This window comes from Gallus gallus, chromosome 6 (genome assembly GCF_016699485.2).
Source record: "Gallus gallus isolate bGalGal1 chromosome 6, bGalGal1.mat.broiler.GRCg7b, whole genome shotgun sequence".
Lineage (NCBI taxonomy): Eukaryota > Metazoa > Chordata > Aves > Galliformes > Phasianidae > Gallus > Gallus gallus.
The window spans coordinates 13,954,678-13,975,926 of NC_052537.1; the positions used below are offsets into that span (position 1 = coordinate 13,954,678).

The 21,249-nt window shown below is 36.2% G+C and overlaps 1 protein-coding gene across 2 annotated transcripts in view; it reads left to right on the forward strand.

Moving 5' to 3' along the window:
* POLR3A (RNA polymerase III subunit A) overlaps window positions 1–15,891 on the forward strand; it is a 33,273-nt gene extending 17,382 nt beyond the window's left edge. Inside the window, exons 22-32 of one of the 2 annotated variants that reach the window (XM_040702400.2) lie at window positions 935–970; window positions 4,226–4,312; window positions 4,395–4,477; window positions 6,401–6,571; window positions 7,162–7,255; window positions 7,366–7,458; window positions 7,943–8,107; window positions 8,686–8,850; window positions 9,168–9,299; window positions 10,631–10,763; window positions 13,199–15,891. In XM_040702400.2, coding sequence (XP_040558334.1) covers window positions 935–970; window positions 4,226–4,312; window positions 4,395–4,477; window positions 6,401–6,571; window positions 7,162–7,255; window positions 7,366–7,458; window positions 7,943–8,107; window positions 8,686–8,850; window positions 9,168–9,299; window positions 10,631–10,763; window positions 13,199–13,347 — 1,308 coding nt within the window. In that variant the 3' untranslated portion in view covers window positions 13,348–15,891. The remainder of the gene's footprint in view (window positions 1–934; window positions 971–4,225; window positions 4,313–4,394; window positions 4,478–6,400; window positions 6,572–7,161; window positions 7,256–7,365; window positions 7,459–7,942; window positions 8,108–8,685; window positions 8,851–9,167; window positions 9,300–10,630; window positions 10,764–13,198) is intronic. The other variant, NM_001006500.2, reaches the window with a different exon arrangement.
* Window positions 15,892–21,249: the final 5,358 nt, after the last annotated feature.

Genomic DNA, 21,249 nt, shown 5'->3' on the forward strand with positions numbered 1-21,249 from the left:
TGATTTTTGGGTATAAGTTATCATTCATCTGATTGGAGGTATGTTGCTGGAATTTCTGTTTATAGCACTACAGTTGTGTGCTATCTCTGGGATGTCAGAAATTAAATAATCCTCACTGATTCCACATTAGAAACTACTATTTAGTCTGTTTCATGTGTTTGTTTTGATAATATTGACCTTCTGAAGAGCTGCTTTTAAGCATTTGCTTGTTTTCCTTCAATAAATTATATTCTTACACCTTTTCGTGTTGCTTTCCTTATACACTAACCCAGCTAAAAAAAAACTTCAGCTATATGAAGCACTTCGCTCAATATGGCTTTATCTTTTGGGAAATATTTGTATATCTTTCAAGAATGAGTAAATGTTCACATGACTGTGCTTGGAATTGTAAAAAAAAAAAAAAAAAAACTATTCGTTTAAGAGAGCATTAAGTATTGGAGTATTTTGGAGAGTAGTCTACTTGAGACTACTTTAGGAGATGAAGATTAAAAACTGCAGAAATAAGCTGACTGTGGATATGTAGAATCTTTATGAACCTTCTGATTTTTGGCAGTGATGACAGCAACATGAATTTAGTAACCTAGTTTTGAAGGGTTTCTTTTTAATAGATGAGAATACTTTAGAGCTCAAAGGTAGCAAAACCGATGAGCACTCTAAGCAGAAAAATCATTTGTATCTATAGTTGAAATACACTGTGAATCTCAACTGCACCTATGGGGGGGAAAAATGAAATATGCTAATGTTCATAGGTAAAGCTGTTCTTTTTGAGGTGTGATTTGTCTTCAGTCGTATCAGTAAAAGTTAACTGTATTTGTCCTTTTGAAGGGTTATATTTACATAACATTAATGATAATGAGCTTCACTTCTGATTTTTAAGTTTCAAATACTGTTATTTTTTCTTATTTCTTTTCCTTTTTTCTGTTCAACCTTGAAGACATTAACTGAAACAGGTTATGAAAAATATAATGAGGTAATTGTAGCATGTGTGTGCACTGTGTGAGCATTAATGTTAGTGCTTTTAGCTAAAGATGTGTATATATTGCTAAAGGAACTGATTAGCATATATACATTACTGCTTGTTAAATTCTAATCTAGGTATCCGTCACAGTAATTTAACCAAGTCCTTTTTTAGTGATGAAAACTGACATATGTATTCATCACTGCAGTAAGTTCTTCATTAATCTGAGGATTTGAGAAAGCTTTTCTTTCTAGAATTCATTCTTTCCATTTTCATTAATGTTAACATGTTTTTTTTATTACTACTTATCCCTTCTACTTTCTCTTACTTCAGTTATTTTGGGAGGAGGTTATAATGGGCTTATCCACTATAGTCTAGAGAGCAAGATGTCTAGATGACCTGTTTCAAGTAGGCTGTGTTCATTCAGATTGCACTATGCCCTCACTAGAGGGAGATCAGCTGATGGATAAAGTGCATTGTTGGCTGGACCAACTTTCAGTATGGCTTAACATTTGATTACAAACATTTAAATATATTAAAATACAGCAGTAGGAAAACATTCTTCATATGGAAATCAGGATATCATCTTGATTTTTTTTTTTTATGTCAAGAAAATTGTTTTCCTATTTTCTGGAGATGACAAAAGATAAACACTGGGAGGTGTGGTACAAATACAGAGAAGGCCTAGTTAGTGCAAATGCAGAGCTTACTTAATGGATATGATTGGATTTGAATGGCTTCCTGCTGAATCACTTTGCATTTCAGTGGGCTTCCTAACTGTGAGAATTCCTATATTAGCTGTGCTTAATGTACATAAATACTCCTACTAACTTAAGTGTTGGGGGAAAAATAATTTAAATACCTGAATGACCAGGCTTTGTAGACTTCTATTTTAAGAGTTGGCCATTATAGAAACTTATCAAGTCAATTTAGTGCCTTTTTGTTAAACATGTCCTGACTAAAAGACTTCATAGGTTTGGACTGTGCGAAAAAGATGTCTTGAACTGCACTGTGTGCTTATGGAGCATCATGTTTGAAATGATAATTCTGTAAACAGGGACAGACTCAAAAGGAGTTGTCTACCTCTTATTTGTAGCCTGAACTAACCCGTAGTTTAGATAAACTACTTAAAAAAAAGATTATGGAAAGTTGAGTCATAGGTCACTTTTTTCTATTACTTCCACATGAATAAAATGTTTTGATAATGAAAAAGCTCTTCAGAATTTTATCTTAATTCTTACCATTCTTTTTGTTCCTAGTGCATGGAAGTAAAAGATACTCAAATATACGTTATTTATAATGCAGAATTGTATATAGAACATAATGGTTTATAATGCTAGACACTCATATATACTTTACTACTTTGGGACTATCAAAGAGTAAAAGCTGGCATTAAAACTGGCTACAGTGTCATTTGCTGCCCTATACTGCTTTGGTGTTATGTGTTTTCCTGTTGCAGACTTTCTCCATATGACCACATGACTAATTCTTTAGTCAGTACGACAGCCTCTCTTGAGTTCTTGTCATTGTTACTGTTATTGTTCCTGTCCCTTGGTTTTAAGACAGTAAATAAAAACAGAAGAGCTTATCCTATGGTGTTCTAGAGGGAGAAGTTGGTATATTTTGTCTTCCCTTTCCATCCTTCCATAAATGAAGTGTCAAGGTAGAATTACGTTTAAAGCATCCCTTGAGTGTTTTTTTCCTACAGATCAAGTGCTGTCAACTTCTCTATGTCCCACAATATTCTTTTTAGTCATCCACTAAAAAGATTAATCTTTCTAATACTGCGTTATTATTTTAAACTTAGAAAATAATTAAATTTATTAATTTTATCCAAAGGTTTAATGATCAAAATTAATCAGAATGGCACAGTATTTCATTTGTGAATTATGATTAACTGCAGGGCAAAAGGGGCAGAAATGTATGAATGCAACCTATTTCATCCAAATGAGAAACAGCGCAAAGCATCCCTTTCAGCAGCACACTTCTGTTGTCAGTTCCTTCATCTGATCTTTGATTTAATAGTTACAGAACATAATGAACTGTCTGCAAGTACTTGGAATGTCAGTAAGAATGTTCTATTTTGAGAATCTGAAGATTCTGTTAGGTTGTAAAAAGTGTTTTGATAGTGATCTATGAATGGAGTAATAAAAGAAGTGCAGTTAATCAAATGTTTACTTAACTTCGTAAGTTATTTTCTGTGTCCAGCTACTACAGTAGTTGGAAGGAATCCAATTATGACTGAAGAGGTGGTACTACATAACTTCTTGGTTGGCAGGCAGGATTGTTAGGGTAAAGGGGTTTAAATGGACTCTACAAATCAAACTTTTAAGCAAGCCTCTACAGAAGAGCAAAATTGTTGTTGAAGAGGATAGGAAGGATTTCCTCTTGCTTTCAATTTTTTCATTTATTTATGGTAATGACTTGCGCAGAGTCCACTTTGATGAAAAAGTTCAATCATGGACCTCATGTTTCATATCTATATCCAAAGCATAATACCTGAATGATGTTCCTTAGAACTACTGGATATTTTTGTAACAGTGTTATTTCAGTTGGCATTCCAGGAAAGACTATTACAACTACCTCTGGGTAAACGTAGTAAGAAAGTGACTGGTTTATGTATTACTTTATTTTAAATACTTGTTTGCAAAACCTCTCTGCAGTATAAAGAAATCATTTAAGCAACGTAGGTGAACATATTTCTATCAGCTTTAAGGGGTTATTTTTTTGTATTTGACTTTTTCCCCCAATTCATTCCCTCCCACCCCAGATAAAGTATGTCTTTGAAACTCTGAACAATTTTCCTGGGGAATCTTTTACATACTTCTCTTGCGGTCTTTCCATTTTGATTTATTTTGATTACTGAGAAATGAGTGAAAATGATTTTATCAGTATATTAAGAAAATAAGATTTTTGAGGGGGCGTTCTTTTTTTTTATACAACATTTTTGACTGGAGAAGAAGAGTTTCAGTGAGTGGTGAGTAGGAAGGAAGAACTGACCACTGTCAAATCTTTGTTTTCAATGTGTGCTCAGGAAGGATGCTTTTATTCAGTGTGGACCATACTCTTCTATGTGCTGCTACTAATTTATAAGAGTTAATTTGATTTGCTAAATTTTAGTGTGTTTAGTTTTAATGTTTCTTTCCTTGTATTGTGCAGTCAATTTACTGTTGTAAATATTTCATCTGGATCCCGAAGCAAATAATTGCTGGAGATTTCAATATGAAGAATGTATCTTTGCTCACTGTTGTTTCCATGTAATTTCAGGAAATAAAAAAATTCATCAAAGGTGTTTCTGAGAAGATAAAAAAAACTAGGGACAAGTACGGTATCAATGACAATGGCACAACAGAGGTAAATAGTTTCAGTTGGTTAATTATGTTGTTATTTTAAGTCTTCATAAGCTATTTCTTCAACTGTTCTATTCTCTTTATAGCCACGGGTTTTGTATCAGTTGGATAGGATTACTCCAACGCAACTAGAGAAGTTTCTAGAGACCTGTAGGGACAAATACATGAGGTAAATGTTTGGCCTGTTTTCTCTCTATTTACTTAACCAGTTTAGTATTTTTGCTTTGTTTGCCATCTAGGAGTAACTCAGATGTTAAAAAACATTTTGCTGTTTTACTCTATGGATTCTGTTGTGACTGCAACACAAATAAGTAGTTGACCTCAATGACCTCAATAAAAATTGCAAGACTAAAGTAGGGTGTGAATAAAAAAGTATTACCACCTATAGGTGGGTTTCTTAAGGCAGAGTTGAGCCTTGTGAGACAGTTCTTGAGATTTGACTGAGACAGTTTTCATCTTTCTGTCATTGAGTCTTAATCAGATTCTTTTGTTTAGATGACTCTCCTTACTCACTTTCCTCTTATACTGCAGGAAAATACTTTATATTTCATATTGTATTTCTTTAAGATTTGACCATGTAGATCTAGCTGCTTGTATTCAGGTGTATTTCTTCTGAGATAATAGGAGTCATACTATTGTAGCGGGGAGGTTACAAAGATGACTGGGGGCCTGAAGCATCTTCCTCATGATGGAAGGCTGAGAGACCTGGGGCTGTTCATCTTAGAGAAGAGAGGACTGAGAGGAGATCTTATTAACACTTCTAAAATATCTAAAGGATGGGTGTCAACTGGATGGGGTGGTCTTTTTTTGAGTGCTGCCCAGTGGCAGGGCAAGGAGCACTGAGCATAAACAGGAGCACAGAAAGTTCTGTCTGCACATGAGAAGAAACTTTGAGGGTGATAGAGCACTGGAACCACCTGCCCAGGAAGCTTATGTGTTCTCCTTCTCTGGTGATAATCAAAACTACCAGGATGCTTTCCTGTGCAAACTACTGAGCTTCAATGGGGGAGGTTGGACTTGATGGGTTTCCAGAGGTCCCTTTCAATCACTGTGATTCTGGGATATCTGCAGAGGCACAGTTTTCTTTTATAGCTAATTACTAGTAATGTCCACAGATCCTGTTTCTTGAATCTGTTATGGACTGTTTGGAAGCTTTTTTAAATTCTTTATTACAGTAAAGTAGTAGTAAGATATGTGAACATCTACACTATCCATAAGAGTTACTTCATTTACTTAAAGGTCTCCAGTCTCCTGAGATTTGCTCACTGGTACGCAGTAGTTGGTGGCATCCATTTTGTTTGATTTTTGTTGTAATTTGATTACTCACATAACCTCAAGATATTTGTCTTACATGTTCTTACATGTACACGAAGAGCTAGTAACATATACTTTGTGAGCTGAAGAACATGAACTGCAGCATCTGAAGAAAATTGTAGGGGAGAATGTAAACCAGTTTGAGATTGTATGGTGTACTGTAGTCAGCTTCAATTTCTGTCTTGTACTCCAAGAACATAAATCTTAGAAGGGGACAAATATGGGATGCTCCCATTAAATGTGTAACTTGAAGGGGAAGTAAGTCATCAGTGTTAAGTTTTATTCTTCAGTTGAAAATAAGGAGGCATTAATGTCTGTATTTTGCTCTAATTAGAAGTAGTCTGCCTAGGAATTTACTGAAGACTTAATAAAGATCTCTCTGGCTTAAAAATATAAAGGGGAATTTTGAAAATGTTGATAGGGGAGTTCCCTGAATGGGGAATCTAGAATTTGCTGTCTGATAGTTTTGGGGATGAGGGGACAAGCATTTTGTTTTCTGTTCTGGATGTTATTGTGAGGCTGTGGAATGTTTTTATGGTAAGGCATCCCCTTGCCTTGATCACTGCCTTTGTGCATTGGTTACCCTTTAACCTCTCCTATTGCTTGTTTATTTAAAAGCAAAGCAAGCAACCAAAAAACAACCTCACAAGTAATAAACTCCTATTAAATCTACCAGAATAGTCTCTATCTTTGCTTCCGTAGGGAGTAGCCTTACGTAGCCTTACTTGAGTTCCATGTTTCTTCCTGTGTTTTTAATGAGATTGTCTTTCTTTGTCAGGGCACAGATGGAGCCTGGTTCTGCAGTAGGAGCTCTTTGTGCGCAGAGCATCGGTGAGCCTGGCACACAGATGACTCTGAAGACTTTCCATTTTGCTGGTGTTGCTTCAATGAACATTACTTTGGGTGTGCCAAGAATCAAGGAAATTATTAATGCCTCAAAAGCAATTAGGTGCTAACATTTACTTCTTTATTATTAATTTCATCTCTAAGTGAAATCTGATGGAAAAACATAGTGATAGTATTTTTCTATTGTCAGTAACATACTAAGCAATACTGAATCCATAGAATACCCAAATAAGAAGAATCGAATGTCTTTTCAACTAAGTGATGATTTAAATCCAGAAAATAGAATGGTTTTGTGGGTTTTTTTGCTGCTTGTTTTGGAAATTAAATGAGGCAATTTTTTTTTACTCAAGTTTAATATTCTGTTGGTATCTATAATATTGTGAAGCTTTCTAGTGTTTAGTGATAGTTAAAGCTACCTGTATATCCTTGGAGTTACTCTTAAATAATACCAGAGTAATGTAGGCCATCAGAATAGTAACTGTTGTGTTATTATAATCTCTTACGTATTGCTTAATTTTTACCAACCTAAAGTACATGAATATTCCTTAAATGTGCCTGAGGAGACTCAAATTCTTCCTCTGTTCTTAAATGCCACTCTTAGGTTTCATAAGGTGAGCTGTAATTCATGTTGCCTTCTCTAATCTAGTTTAGCAATTTTCTAAGTCTGTTTTCTTGTGTATTTATTCTTTATAGCACACCTATTATAACGGCACAGTTGGACAAAGATGATGATCCTGATTTTGCCCGCCTGGTTAAAGGAAGAATTGAAAAAACTTTGTTAGGAGAGGTAAGAAAAACTGTATTATTGGTTATGTCTTAAATATAAATATCAGACAATTACTATAAAGCATTTTAACTGTCCTTATATGCTAACTATTTCATCTTCATCTCTTCAAGATATCAGAATATATTGAAGAAGTGTTTCTTCCAGATGATTGTTTCATCCTAGTGAAGCTGTCTTTGGAGCGCATTAGACTACTGAGATTAGAGGTGGGGTTTTTTTTTTTAGCTCTTAATCAGAATATGCTTTTGAAAGGTTCCAGAGGGTGTCCTAATCCTTTCACAGAAATAAGAACGAAAGGAAAGAATGTGAAGTCGATGAAAGGGGAAATAAAGTGAACAAAGGATATTCTGTGGCTGTATTACATTTATATCTTTTGCCTTTTTTTGTTAGCAAAGTGGATTATTTTTTGTATATTTGGAAGAGAATGAAAATTCATTTCTTGGTGTCATTCTCAGTAAAAGAATATTAATTTTCTTCCATTAGGAACATACAGGCCTTGTATGTACCTTCAGCATAGGTTGGTGTATCATGTAACTTAAGAGTAATTTTAGGGACTTTTTTGTTTTGCTTTTTTGCATTCCACTTTTGGATTTTCTGTTGGGAGGGCAGAAATATTGTCTGCTGCATGTCCTTGAGTAGATTTACATACGTTGAGATATTCAGATGTTTGCTGACTGATTCTTGTCATAGGTGAATGCAGAGACTGTGCGCTACTCAATTTGCATATCTAAACTCAGAGTGAAGCCTGGAGATGTTGCTGTCCATGGAGAAGCGGTCGTATGTGTGACGCCTCGTGAAAATAGCAAGAGTTCAATGTATTATGTATTGCAGTCCCTGAAAGAAGAACTACCGAAGGTTAAAACAAAGACTTTGTTTTGTGTTTTTGTGGTAGAGTCAGTAATAATTTGGATATTTTGGTGCAAAGATGAAATTTTTGGTTTTGATATTGACAATATTGAAGGTAATCTGAGTTCAGAACTTCTGATGCTGCTGCTATACTGCTAAAACTAAGATTCTGTTAGTAGTCTTCATGCATAAAATTGTGGCCTTGGTACTTTCATTACAACTTGTGTTTTTGCAGCTTTATGAGGAGACTGGCTACTTTGACTTTTAAGAATACTGATAAGTAAACCTTACTACTGGCAGGATGCTTTTTCAGTTGTGTAGATCTATCATTCAGAGAGGCAGGTCTGAATGTGAGGATGTGTGATGGCATAAAATAGAAAATATAGGTGGTGAGTAAGGTTACTGGTACAGTGTGAATGTCATATTGCTCTACTGTAGATAAGTGCACAAAACCTGATATCATATTTTTAAATTCAGTGTCTCTTCCAAAGACTGAAGTCTCAAAACAGGTTTAAATTCTTGGTAGCATTTCTCTTTTATACTGCATTGCTGTAGATGTAGAAATAATCTGTTTTTGTTTTGTGCAGGTTGTAGTGCAAGGTATACCAGAGGTTTCCCGAGCTGTCATCCATATAGATGAGCAAAGTGGTAAGGAAAAATACAAACTTCTAGTTGAAGGCGATAATCTGCGAGCTGTTATGGCTACTCATGGAGTGAAAGGAACAAAAACATCCTCTAACAACACTTATGAGGTAATGTGCAAGTTGGTATGGTTGTTTTTTTGTTTTGTTTTTCCAGTAGTATCTTTATTATAAGTGGCTTTTTTAAGTGTTCAGATGCTGCAGTTTATTTATAATGAAGCCTGATTTCATTAATAGTTATCAGGATACATTAATACAAGAGAGTAATTTGGCTGGCATCACAGTTAACTTCAGAGTTTTTTCTATAAATACTTTTAAAGCAAAGGTGTACAAAATACTATTAATGTCAGTGTTACCTGACATTGGATGGTATTTGTTCAGGCACATGTCTGAGATTATTCATTAATTCTACATAATCTTTCTTGTAGGTAGAGAAAACACTAGGAATTGAAGCTGCTCGAACCACCATTATCAATGAGATTCAGTATACAATGGTGAACCATGGTATGAGCATTGACAGGAGGCATGTTATGTTGCTGTCTGATCTTATGACTTACAAGGTTTGTACGACGCTTTTTCATTTTTTCAGTCTAACATTGGTCTGCTTATACAAATTAACTTTATTATTGATAATCTTGAGTCAGGGAGATAGAAATCAGTTTTAAGTTCAAAGAATGGTAACTTGTACATACTAAATATTTTTGTTTGATTGTGTATCAAACAAAAATGGCTGAATCATGGGAAGTGGGTGAAAGTTCTATTTTGAAGACATGTTCATACAATGAAGAGAGAATCATAATTTCATAGTGGAAGTCAAGCTTAAAAATAGCAGAATGAAAATGAGCTGGGTAATGATGCATGCAATTTAAGGCTTGCTTTGCAGAAAACTACATTGAGTGTAGTTCATAGCAGCTGTACTGTGTATAAAAGTCAAAGAACACAGACATTACAAATAGCATCACATTGCATTTAGAGTATTGAGAAGCTTCCAGAACTTTTTATTAAAATAATTCTCTGTTCATTATTGATTTCACTACTTTTGCCTTCATATCCTAAATGTTTTTTCAGATGTACTTGGGTCCACTTAGTGAAGTCAGATTTTCCACTGTTGCCTGCCAGAGTGCAAGGGTTTGATGTGGGGAAAATGGATGAAGAAGTTCAGACTTTCTCAAAACTGTATGGCTTTGTTGTACTGAGCTGCAGCACTCCCCGAGGCTGGCTGTGCAGAGCTGCCACACAATGGGGAAAAAGTGCATCAGGGTTCAGCACTTCACACTTTTGGGGGCTCCTACTGTGCGTTCTTTCACCACAGAACTGCACAGTCTTATAATTGGGATATTTGTTAGGAAAAGAGGAAGAAATACACCATGATGCTTTTAAAAAGAGAAGTGTTTTTATCTGGTGATTTTAAAAATGAAGGCTTAACATGTTCTGTAGTTCTCTGGCAGCTGAAGTTAGATTTACAGTTAGACAATAGGCAGTAGTTTCAGTATAGTGCTTTCATAGCTCTAGTCTGAGACACTACTAAAGTTTGTAGCACAGCAACTAGCTTATATTTGTGTGGTTTTTTTCCTCATGTCTGTTTCTTTCATTCTAGTTTTGATACTCTTGTGTCACAAAATACCTTATTAAGAGTTTATATCTGTTTCTGTAGTGCGTGAATAATATCTTTTGGTTTAAGTACTTGTTGCTATGGAACTACTGACCTTGAAGATGCTTAGCTGTGAAGCAGCGTATTATGAAAATGCTATATAGTAGATAATACTTTATCTACTACTTCTCTTATGTACTTGTTAGAATAGAAAAATTACATTTTTGTTGTCCACTTGATTTTTCTTTTTAAGTGTAACTGATCTTGAGCTGTTTTCTTTGGGTTTCTCCATCAATCAAGGGTGAAGTACTGGGCATTACTAGGTTTGGACTGGCAAAAATGAAGGAAAGTGTGTTGATGCTGGCTTCTTTTGAAAAGACTGCAGACCATCTCTTTGATGCTGCCTACTTCGGACAGAAGGACTCTGTTTGCGGTAGGTATTGCAAATCCTGTTATAGTTTGTGGTCCTTATCCCACAGCTGTAAACCTCGTCAAAGTAAATTAGATTTTTATGCCGTTTTTAAGCTTTCTGTTTAACTTAAGTGTCAGAAACTTCAGGTCTGAGACTGATCTGTATTTATTGGTTCTAGAAGCGTAGTAGATGTTTCTGTATTACTTATCTCAGTTGGACTTCTAATGTTGCTTAACAAGGGTGTTTACTTATATGGATTTTCTATTAAATTAAACTGAGAAAAGGAAAGACCTAAGGTTTTACAGTCTTCATCATGTCTTAAAGACCTATCATCCAGCAGCTGTAACTCCTCATTATGCTTCATTAGCACCCAGAAACTCTAATAAAACAAATGTGATACACTAAGATTTACTGGCTAGTGTGTATTTCAAGATGGTCTTAAAAAGTATAGGTAGTTTTACTCAGTGCTTTGTAAACAGAATCTCTTCTGAATCGATGATACCTATTAGAAACCTTTAGATAGACTGTCTGTGTTTTAAGAACTCTGACAATTTCTGACTGTCCAGCATTCCACATGAGCAGGATTTTATTCATTTTTTGAAAAATTCTGTCCGGAACTAACGCAAAAATACTGTAACAGATTCCATGGTGGACAGTAGTGAAAACATTTTCTCACAATTCGCCCTGTGATAGTAAAATCTTGTTTTGAATGATGTGGAAAATATCTTTTCATGTTGCCTTTATATAAATATTTTCATTCCAATATGTAAACAGAATGGACAAAACAGAAAATTGTTGCCTGTCTCCCCAAATTGAAGTGATCTTGTTGGCTTTCTTGTAAGGAAACTTGCTGTGCAACTGCCTGACCTGGTCATCACTAGTTATCTCTTTGAATTGCTATGAGAACACTCTTACATTTTTGGATCTCCAGAGCAGGAAGACTAAAACGTTGCCAAGAAGAATGAGTATTTGCCCAATATCACCTATAGGTGCTGAACTGAATGGCATTTCAAATCAGTGCTTCTGCAGAATGTGTGGATGTAGTTTTGGGCGATGTGGCTACTGAAACTCTTTTCTTTTTCAACTGAAAATGCGGAACAGCTGATTTAATGCTTTTACATACATAAAAGACACAGATTTTTTCTGTGCGTTGCTGATGCTATCTTTTAGTGAGCAGAGCAAGATCCTAGCATATGTTAAAATGAACATGTATGTCACTTTCTTGTTCAATACAGCAGTATTTTCTACTCAAACATTTCCTACTATGTGACTACTGCCAGATGCTACAGAAGGACATGGGGAGAAAAGGGCTCCTTGTTGTTTAAATTGAATTATTGCTTGGGGAGAATGATTTTCAAAATCTAAATGTTTCCATGGTTCAGGAGTTGGATCTGCTTGAAAGGTTATTATGTAAAACTGGGAAAGCTTTATTTCGTTAGGTTTTAGAAAAGTATTTCCTTTACAGCATACATGTTAGAATGTATAAAGGCTGTTCAAAGAAGTAGACCTAAATATACAGTAAGTAGCATCTAAGATTAAGTGCATAATGCTGGAAACTATGTAGTATAAATGCAGCAGTGGGCTAAGATCAAAAAAAAACAAAATAAAAAAAATCAGTCAAATCTTGCTAGAATTTTAAGGAAATCAATCTTCAACTTAGGATGTTCATTCAAATGTGCTGTTTTTTTTTACTGCTCATAGGGTTAACTTGTTGTTATTTGTATTGGTTTGTTTTGTTTTTTATGCATACAAGCAGGGCGGTGCTCTCATTCCTGAGCATGTGCAAGTGTTGTTTAGATTAAAAGTCTGAAGAGATAAAAACACTGATTTCTGATGGCTTACTTTTAATATGGCATGCTCTCTAGAGAAACTGAGTACATCAGAATGTCTGAAATGTCAGCACATTGCTGTGAAAACTTAATAGCAAAGGAAAATAAAGCAGATGGACCAAACTTTTAAGTTCAAGCCAAGCAATTTTTAAATTAAGAAAATGCAATAAATAAATACAAATAGCAAACTAAAATAGTGAATACATCTCTTTCACTGGGTAATTGCATATGTTTGAAGGGAGCTTGGCCAGATTTGACTGAATTATTTGCTCCAACTCAAAATGAATTTAAAGCGACTTTGCTGTGCAACTTCCGGTGTTGTCACCAAATGGAATGTATCTTCTCCAAAAACAAACATCCTGCTGCTATTGGTAGAGGTAGTGTTTAAGTTGGGTTGAATTTTTACCTATCTAGAACTTAAGTAACGCCCTTTGAATAACATACTGATGTAACATTCTGATAAGCATAACATTTAACCTATGAAAGAGAAATTGGTTTTGACATGTGAGATTCAGGGAGATTAATAGGTGATATGTTCAGAGTGGACAAGTTGAAGCAATTACAGTTTATCGAAGTTGTTATTCTTCAGGTGTTCAGCATGTTGGTTTTTGCTTTTCTTCCCTCTAGGTGTTTCTGAGTGCATCATCATGGGAATCCCAATGAATATTGGAACAGGACTTTTTAAGCTTTTGCACAAAGCAGACAAAGAATCAACCCCTTCTAGGAGGCCTCTGATATTTGATAATAATGAGTTTCATATCCCCATTGTTACATAACATTTTGGCATAATACAAGGTAAAAAAAAAAAAAAAAGAAATAACAAGGAAGCGTAAGGAATGTGCATTATCAGTTCTGTGTCTTAATAACTGAATTGGTAAGTGAAATACTAGCAGAAGAATTGCCTAATTATTTACCATCTGTTGCTTGCACAAACTCTTAAATGAGAGATTTCTCTGTACCAGAGAATGGAAATAGATGTATAGTGTATTTCAGCTGATGGTTTTCTTCGTATGCCAGAATTTTCCATGGTACAAGTAATAGAAATAGAAAGATGCTTTGGAGTGACTTGGAAGTTATTACCTTCTGGGAATTACTTCCTAGGCTAGTTGATGCTAGTTCATATAAGAACAGTTTTTCTTCCCCATCACAAGCAAAGTTCTGAGTTTTTGGCGTGCAATCCTGCTGCCTATGAAGTAAAAAATACTGTTCAGAACATAATATACGTGTTACAACATCCAAGACAGTGGTTTTTTTTTTTGTTTGGGTTTTTTAAGAAATGATTTATATCTAGATTACTGAAACTGAGAAATAATTCTGCTTTTGGTAATCTTATGGCTGGGCTGAACAAACATTGAAAAGCATGTCAAAACATGGTGTTGGAGGAAAGGAAGTGCTGCACTTGGATAAATGTGCTCTGCGTGGGTGGATCTCAAGTGTCAAAGCTACTGTTGCCATGCTTTGTGGTTCTGTAGGCAGTGCAGACTTCTTGTAAGCGAATAGTATTGCTAAAACCTCATAGTAAAGCTACATGTTTGGGAAAGTAACTTCTCAGCTTGCTGAGTATTTTCTGAGAACTAGGCTATTCTGGAGGCTGAAGGAAATTCTGAGCAACTGATGACCATGAGAATAGTATACTTAATGAAACTGTAATATGGGCTACAAATGGAAGTGAAGAGTAATTATATTTAAGTGTTTGTTAAAATTTGTGCAATGTGATAGCTTGCCTTATTTATAGATATTTTCATTACTGTTAACGCATGAAAGTTGTTCTTAACTCAGTACTGGACGGATATATTCAGACTTGATAAAAAAAATACCTGCTGAAGTATTCTGTAAGCTTGCACACTGTATATTTGGATATGACATCTTAACAGAAGCAGCCGAGATCATTCTATTGCTCCTAAGAAGTGAGACTTGAAGAAAATTAGAACAGAGTTGCTGATTTCATTCATCCTGTGTTAGCTTCAGGGGTGCTGTCAAAAGCATCTGAAATATTTGTTCTTAGCTTGTTTCTTTTTGTATTTTTCCTTTATCCAAAGTTATCCAGGAAATGGTTTTCTTCCCCAGGATTGTACTTTAGGACATAGCTATAAGAAGTGGCAGGTTGTAAAACAGTTACTGAGTTCTGCAAAGATGATTATAAGAACACGATGGACTATAAATAGACTTTCATAATATAGCACTTGTTGTTATACTGCTAGAATCTGCAACTTTAAAGCAGTCCTTCTTTTGGAAGTTTCATAAGTGAGCAGGGTCGTCTGAACAGCTCAATCCCATTTTGATACATAAAACAGAAATAGAAAGGAAACTACTTTCATGCATGGACACGAAGTAATTTGATGAAAGTGTTTTAATCTTTAGCTTATTAGACTAGTTTTCTGAGTGAATACACATTGTAAATTATTTCAGTGTAGCTTGTTTAAACTTACTTTAGTGCTGTGGAGGGAAACTGTCTTGGTTCTTTTTCTTGTCAACATTACTTGGGTATGGAGTGTACTCGTAACATCAATCAAGAAAAGCAAAGTTGAGGGAAAAACTGAAGTCGTACACTTTTAAAGTAAGAGGAGGTGCCTGAATCATCTAGCATTTAGAAATGAATGAGTGTGCTGCAGTTTGTCTTTATGTGGCAACCAAAAGAAAAGTGTAATGCTACTTAACCAGAATGTTGTTTTAAATTGAGGGTTCCATTGTTCTTAGTTTTTATTTAAATTCATCAAACTGTGCAGACAAGACTCAATGTGAGATTCAATGCTGCTGTTCTCAAATGTTTTTGTATTCTTCATGTAGTACTGGGATATTATTCTGTCTAGATTTTGGCAGGGTGAAAATTTGGAATGTAATGCATTTGGTACCTGTTCTGAAAGCCATATGTATTTTGCTGTTTCTCTTTTAACAGTTAAAGAATTCAGAATAAATTAAAATTTTCTTTGTGATCTCAGCGAGAGTGCTGTTTAACAATTTGTCTGCATAGATTCTACCTATTTCTTTTTAAATATGGGAGTATAAGACAGGTAGGGACCAAATGGGAGAGCAAGCCAGTAAAGCTTTCCTGTGGATAAGTACTTCACTTTGTCATGGGAAACTGTAATGAAAGAGCTTGACACTTTTATGAGTATATTCTGAAGATTCTCCTGCAGTTTTAATTGTGCGAGGTTTGTATTGGTATGAGTGGCCACCTAGTTTTCTTCTGTAAATATGGTAAAATGCAGCTATTGAAATGGTGGCTTTACTCTTTTGTATGTCTTAAGTATTCAGTAAATTACATCTGTTATCATTGCCTTTAGTATGACAATAAAAAGAGGCAGAGATTATAATGTGAACCTTGTGTTTGTTTATTGATGCATTATAATTTGTGCATAATTGATTTATGGGTGACCTGACCCCCCTCTCTCTCCCTCATCTGCTTAGTTAAGACAGTTGGCAGTTACTGAGTTTTCAGAAAAAGAAGCTTCTGGTAACTGGTAAGAGGCATCAGTGAGGGCTTAATATCCTACTGCTGTACTTCTGAAGCAATAACAGTTTGGGATCTAAGTGTGCTTCTCAAAGGAAGAGAAACAGTAGCTCAAAGAGCCATTACAATAGGCAATTTCTCAGTTTTGTAGCACTGGTTATCACTGTGCTTGCAGACAGGAATGTCTTTAGAAACTCATAGCAAATGGCATAAAGATTTCAGTAGGTATCTACTTATGTGCCTAAGTTTTTCTGGAAAGAATATAACTCATGAATATTGTATTTTCAAAAGGATTAGCTAAAGCTATGTATTTAGACCTGGAAAAATCTGTCAATAGTCAAAATGTGGAGGGGGAAGAAATAAGAATGTAATAAAAATTTGCCTGGGATTTTGTTGCCTAAGAACAGAAAAATTAAAAGGGATCAAATTAGAAAAAACATATTAATGCTGTAATGCACAAATACTTTATGGGTCACTTAGATGTGGTTACAGCATTGATGTAATTGCAGAGCAAATTTATCTTGACTATTTGAATAAAGATCCAAATCTCACAGGACAACCTGAAAGAACAAAATAAAACCCAACAGCCCTGCTACTTCAGTATGCTAGTGCTTGTGAAAATTAAGGTTTCTTGTAGCTATTAAAGTGAAGAATTTAAAACATTCTATTGAGTGTGACTGTATCATATTCCATGTTTTTTCTGGAAAAGAGAGATGAGTTGCAATTCTCTACTTTTAATTAAGGTTGTTTTTTTCTTCAATGTTGGAGCTAAAATACAACTAAGAGAAGGAAGGTAACATGTCAAAACAGTATATGTGAGGAAGGTAGAGGACAAAATAGTCCTGATGTGCATCTTTCATGATTTGGGAAAGGCTTGCTTTTCTTTTGCCTCATCTTGCTTAAAAAATAACCTTAAAAAATACAGAAGTAATTGTTACAGTCTGCATTTGTTCTCTATAGTGAATGTTTAAATAATAGCTCCAAGATCTTCTCTGAGGCATGAATTTCTGGCAGCTCAGTGAATATCATCTCACATTTTGTAGTTGCTGCAGAGCACTGAACCAAAGCTGGATTAATAATGCTTGAAGGTGATGCTGAGAGATGCAAGATACCAATTTCTAAGACTGAAAATAATACAAAACAGGTGGTCTTGTGTGTACTCACAATTGAAAACAGAAAAACTTATGACTTCCCATTTACTGCCTGAAAGCTGTGAAGTTGTTGTAGCTTTTTGAGTGCCTTTCAGCTGTGTAACTTAGTTCACAGGGGTCTTTTGAACAAGAACTTAGACTGTACTTCAGAATTCTGCTGACTGTGGTCATCTTTGAATACAGCGTTTTCCAAACCATATTTTGTTCTGATTGTGGGGTATAGCTACACACATAAATTGCTCTGAAATTAATGCTTCCTGTTTATTTCTGTGGAAACAACAGCTACAACAAGCACAATAATGCTGTTTGGAAGAGCAAATTCTTAGCTACAAAAAAGTTATTTTTCAACACTGTTGCCACCATTAGCCCATTTGTGAACATGAACTGATTGGAATGCTATTCATTTTGTGATGTGATGGCTGTGCATGGCCATCTGGAACATGGTTTGTCTTTCATTTTGCTGTCATCACTGCACTACCCGCCACCTCGCTGTGCTCCATCTACTGTTTGGTCTCCATAAGCATTCAGCAAGTGTTGATATGTGTCGGTGGGTGCCATTTTTTCTGCATGGAGGAATTCCGTTCCATACCTGTGCTTCATCTACATGTACATGTCATGCACTGTTGTATCAGACTGCCACACTGCTGCCATCTGTCACACTGCAGCAAAATCTGATAGAAGATTATTGGGAAGGTTCAACCTCTAGTGAGATACCACCACTATCCACCTGTGGCATCGTGGGCCAACGTAATTAGGAGATACTGTTTTTGGAACAGCCCTACTATAATGTCTCTGTATTCATCAAATGCTTAAAGATGTTTCTTAGACTCACAAGACAGATTCTTTGGATTAAGCTCCCAAGATTAGAGTTTTTGCTGTTGCTTTTGGGTGAGATGATGGTATGTGTGATTGATATAACATGGGAATAGAGTTGTTTCTTCAGTTGTTGAGGATAGAAGGAAGAAAAGTGGAAGACAGTGCAAAAAATAACAAAGGAGTATGGAAATAAAGTGGAAGTTCATGTCTGTTTGTGGAGAGACGTGCCAACTAGGTGAAGTGGCACATAGATGTTAGTAATCTCTAGAAGCAGTCCTTGCGAAGCAATGGAAACAACAGAAAAAGAACGTGTATTTCTCAGAATTAAGATTTCATCATTTTTACTGGAGATCAGACTGACAACTGATAGTTAAATCATCACTTACTCATTAGGTGATTACTAATAATGAGTAATAACTGAATTATTTTCCCTCAGTTATTAGTACAATCTGGTTATAATAGTCATTCAGTCAACTGTACAGAAATAGTTGAATTACAGTGACATGCAGTAGTTAAGTGTAAAAAAAAAAAATGTGTATTGAATTCTTGCACAATCCATGCAGAAGATGATATACAAAGATATAAAAGTGGGGCAATTAGGAATCTGGTGTTGATAACTCTGGTTAGATCACAATTATTCCTGGAAAATCCTTATTTGAGAACTTTTAAATAGTATTAAACTCCTGTTGCTAGGCCAAGATTTGAAAATGACATCAGTTAATTTGCTAGTAGTGGTGTTTCTCTCTCTAGAAGGCAAGCTACAATGTCTGTGAAGATCTTTAGCAGAGCCTGGTGTAGTAGGACAAGGGAAAATGGTTTCAAACTAAAAGAGAATAGGTTTAGATTGGATACCAAGAAAAGTTTTTGCAATAATAGTGGTGAGGCAATAGAGCAGTTGTCCAGAGAGGTGTTGGATGCCCTAACCTTGGAGGCATTCAAGGTCAGGCTGCACAGGGCTCTGAGGAACCTGATGGAGCTGTAGATGTCCCTGTTCACTGTGGGGGAATTGGACCAGATGGCCTTTAAGGGTCTCTTCCAACCCAATAAATTCTGTGATTCTATGATTCTATATTTGCAATGAATATTTACCACCACTGAGGAGTGTTGACGAGTCCTAATACACAGGTAAAAGACTGGAGGATGCGTGGCATCTGAGTGGCTTCCATTTTCTGCTGAAAGCTGAAGTATGGTGCTGGACCAGTTTCATTTCACCTCCATGCTGTCCACGTTTTGTCAAATGGGGACACTGGCAACCAGAAATGAAGCTGTTGTGAAGGTAGCAGGTAATTGTTTACTGTAGATGTTTTTTTCTTCTTCCTTAGAAAGTGGTTGTTGGTTGGCTACTGTTCCCATATTCCCATATATATAGCAATTTCACCCTTTTTTTTTTAAATGTTATTTTGTGCATGTTTTAAAAGTAAAATAAAGAAAGTTAATTGCCAAGAAATACAAAGCAGTGAGACTGCACTGAGGTAAACTTTAATGGTCCCAGAAACTGTCAGCATTAGGCATATGTGAAACTTCAAAATTCTTTGATTTGTGCTCACATCTGAGAAGTACTGGTTAGCAGCATGGTGTGAGTCATCCCTGTTTTTATTCCTATGATAATGCCTTTTTCTATTATTTCATAGAGGAGCTGTTTCCTCAAGTCATTTCCTGAAGAACAAAGTTCTTCAGCCTGAGCAACCTGGGGTTGCAGGTAAGGGATCCTTTGACTCAGGATGTTTCACAGTGTCACTGCTGGGAAACTCTCTCTTGCTGGGAAACTTCGCTGTCGTGGGAATGGCCTTGATCATAGCTCTGCAGTGAGATGGTGAAGGGTATAGAGGGCAGAGAACCTTCATGCTGTTTGCTACTTGACCCCTGCACTCTGCTATTGCAATGATGTTAAAACTTTTGCAGTATATACAAAAATGTACCTTGAAAAATCCACAAGTCTTTTTACCATAAGCAAGTCTTTCCGGTTTTCAGCTCATACAAATATTTTCCAGTTCCGTCAGTGACTTCCTTTATACTTCAGTTTAAAGAAGGTACTTAATTCTTCTGACTTATGCCACTGCAGTGCATTTTCTAGTTTCCTTTTACATTTATTCGTTTTCTTTCTGTCCTTGTTTCTCCCTTCTGGGCCCCGGTGACTGTCACTGCTGGTGACACTGCTTCCCTGCAGCAGTGCTATGTCAACCATAGTGTGCCACTGGCTGGCTTCAGCTCAGCCATGCGAGGTTGCTGTGAACCCTTGCCTGGAGGATAATTAAACCACTCGAGGAAAAAACACTTCCTCAGCACATCTGGATGTGGAAATGTACTGCCATCAAAATTATCATTATGGTCAAATAACTTCTGAGCTGATGACCTTTTTATGTAAGGAAGCGTACTTGTGCTCTGAACTGAAATACAGGGCATCCCTGCTGGATGGGGTTTTCTGTCACCACTGAAAACTCTTCATCTGCTTAATTTTCCACTCTTCTCTCTGGCCTGCTTTTGTTCCTTCCTGTGTACCCAGCACAGATGTTTCACTTGCTGTGTTTGCATGTGTTCTGTTGAGAGTAAGAAGAGATGCTCAGTGCAGGAGCATGGTGACAGGCACGTGTTGGATCAGCTGCTCCTGCTGTACGCTTGTTTGATCTTGGGAAATCCATAGGCTCTCAGTATGTAGGTTGCTCTGAAAGGAATGTCTCCTATTTATTTCCATGGAAACTACAACAGACGGAGCACAATAACACTATTTGATAAAGCAAATTCTCAGCTACAAAACACCATTTTTCAACACAGCCGCCATCACTGGCGATGTGTATTTACTAGTGATGAGCAAAAGCCTGCATGCCACACTTGTAAAAGTCTGCAGCAGCTGTGGTGAGCCACTGCTGCCACTGCTGAAATGCACCACCCACAACCTCTCTGTGCTCACATCCACAGTTTGGTCTACAGAAATGTTCAGCAAGTGTTGATGTATGTCAGTGGGTGCTATTTTTTCCATGTGGAGGAATTCAGTTCCACACCTTTGCTTCATCTGCACTTCCATGTCAGACTGCCCCTCTGCTGCAACAAAATGCAATGGAATATTGGCAGGGAGATTCAATCTCTATGGCAGCCTGGGAGGTGAGTGAAGGGAAGAAGTTCTATTAGTACAAATAGCCCATGGCTAAAAGGATAATATTTGGCTTGCCTTGCTGGTGAGGTGTATTTATACTTTGCAGAATATCCCTAGCAGAGTTGGAGGCTTCTCATTTCAGTAATTCTTTTGCACAGTATTTTCATTA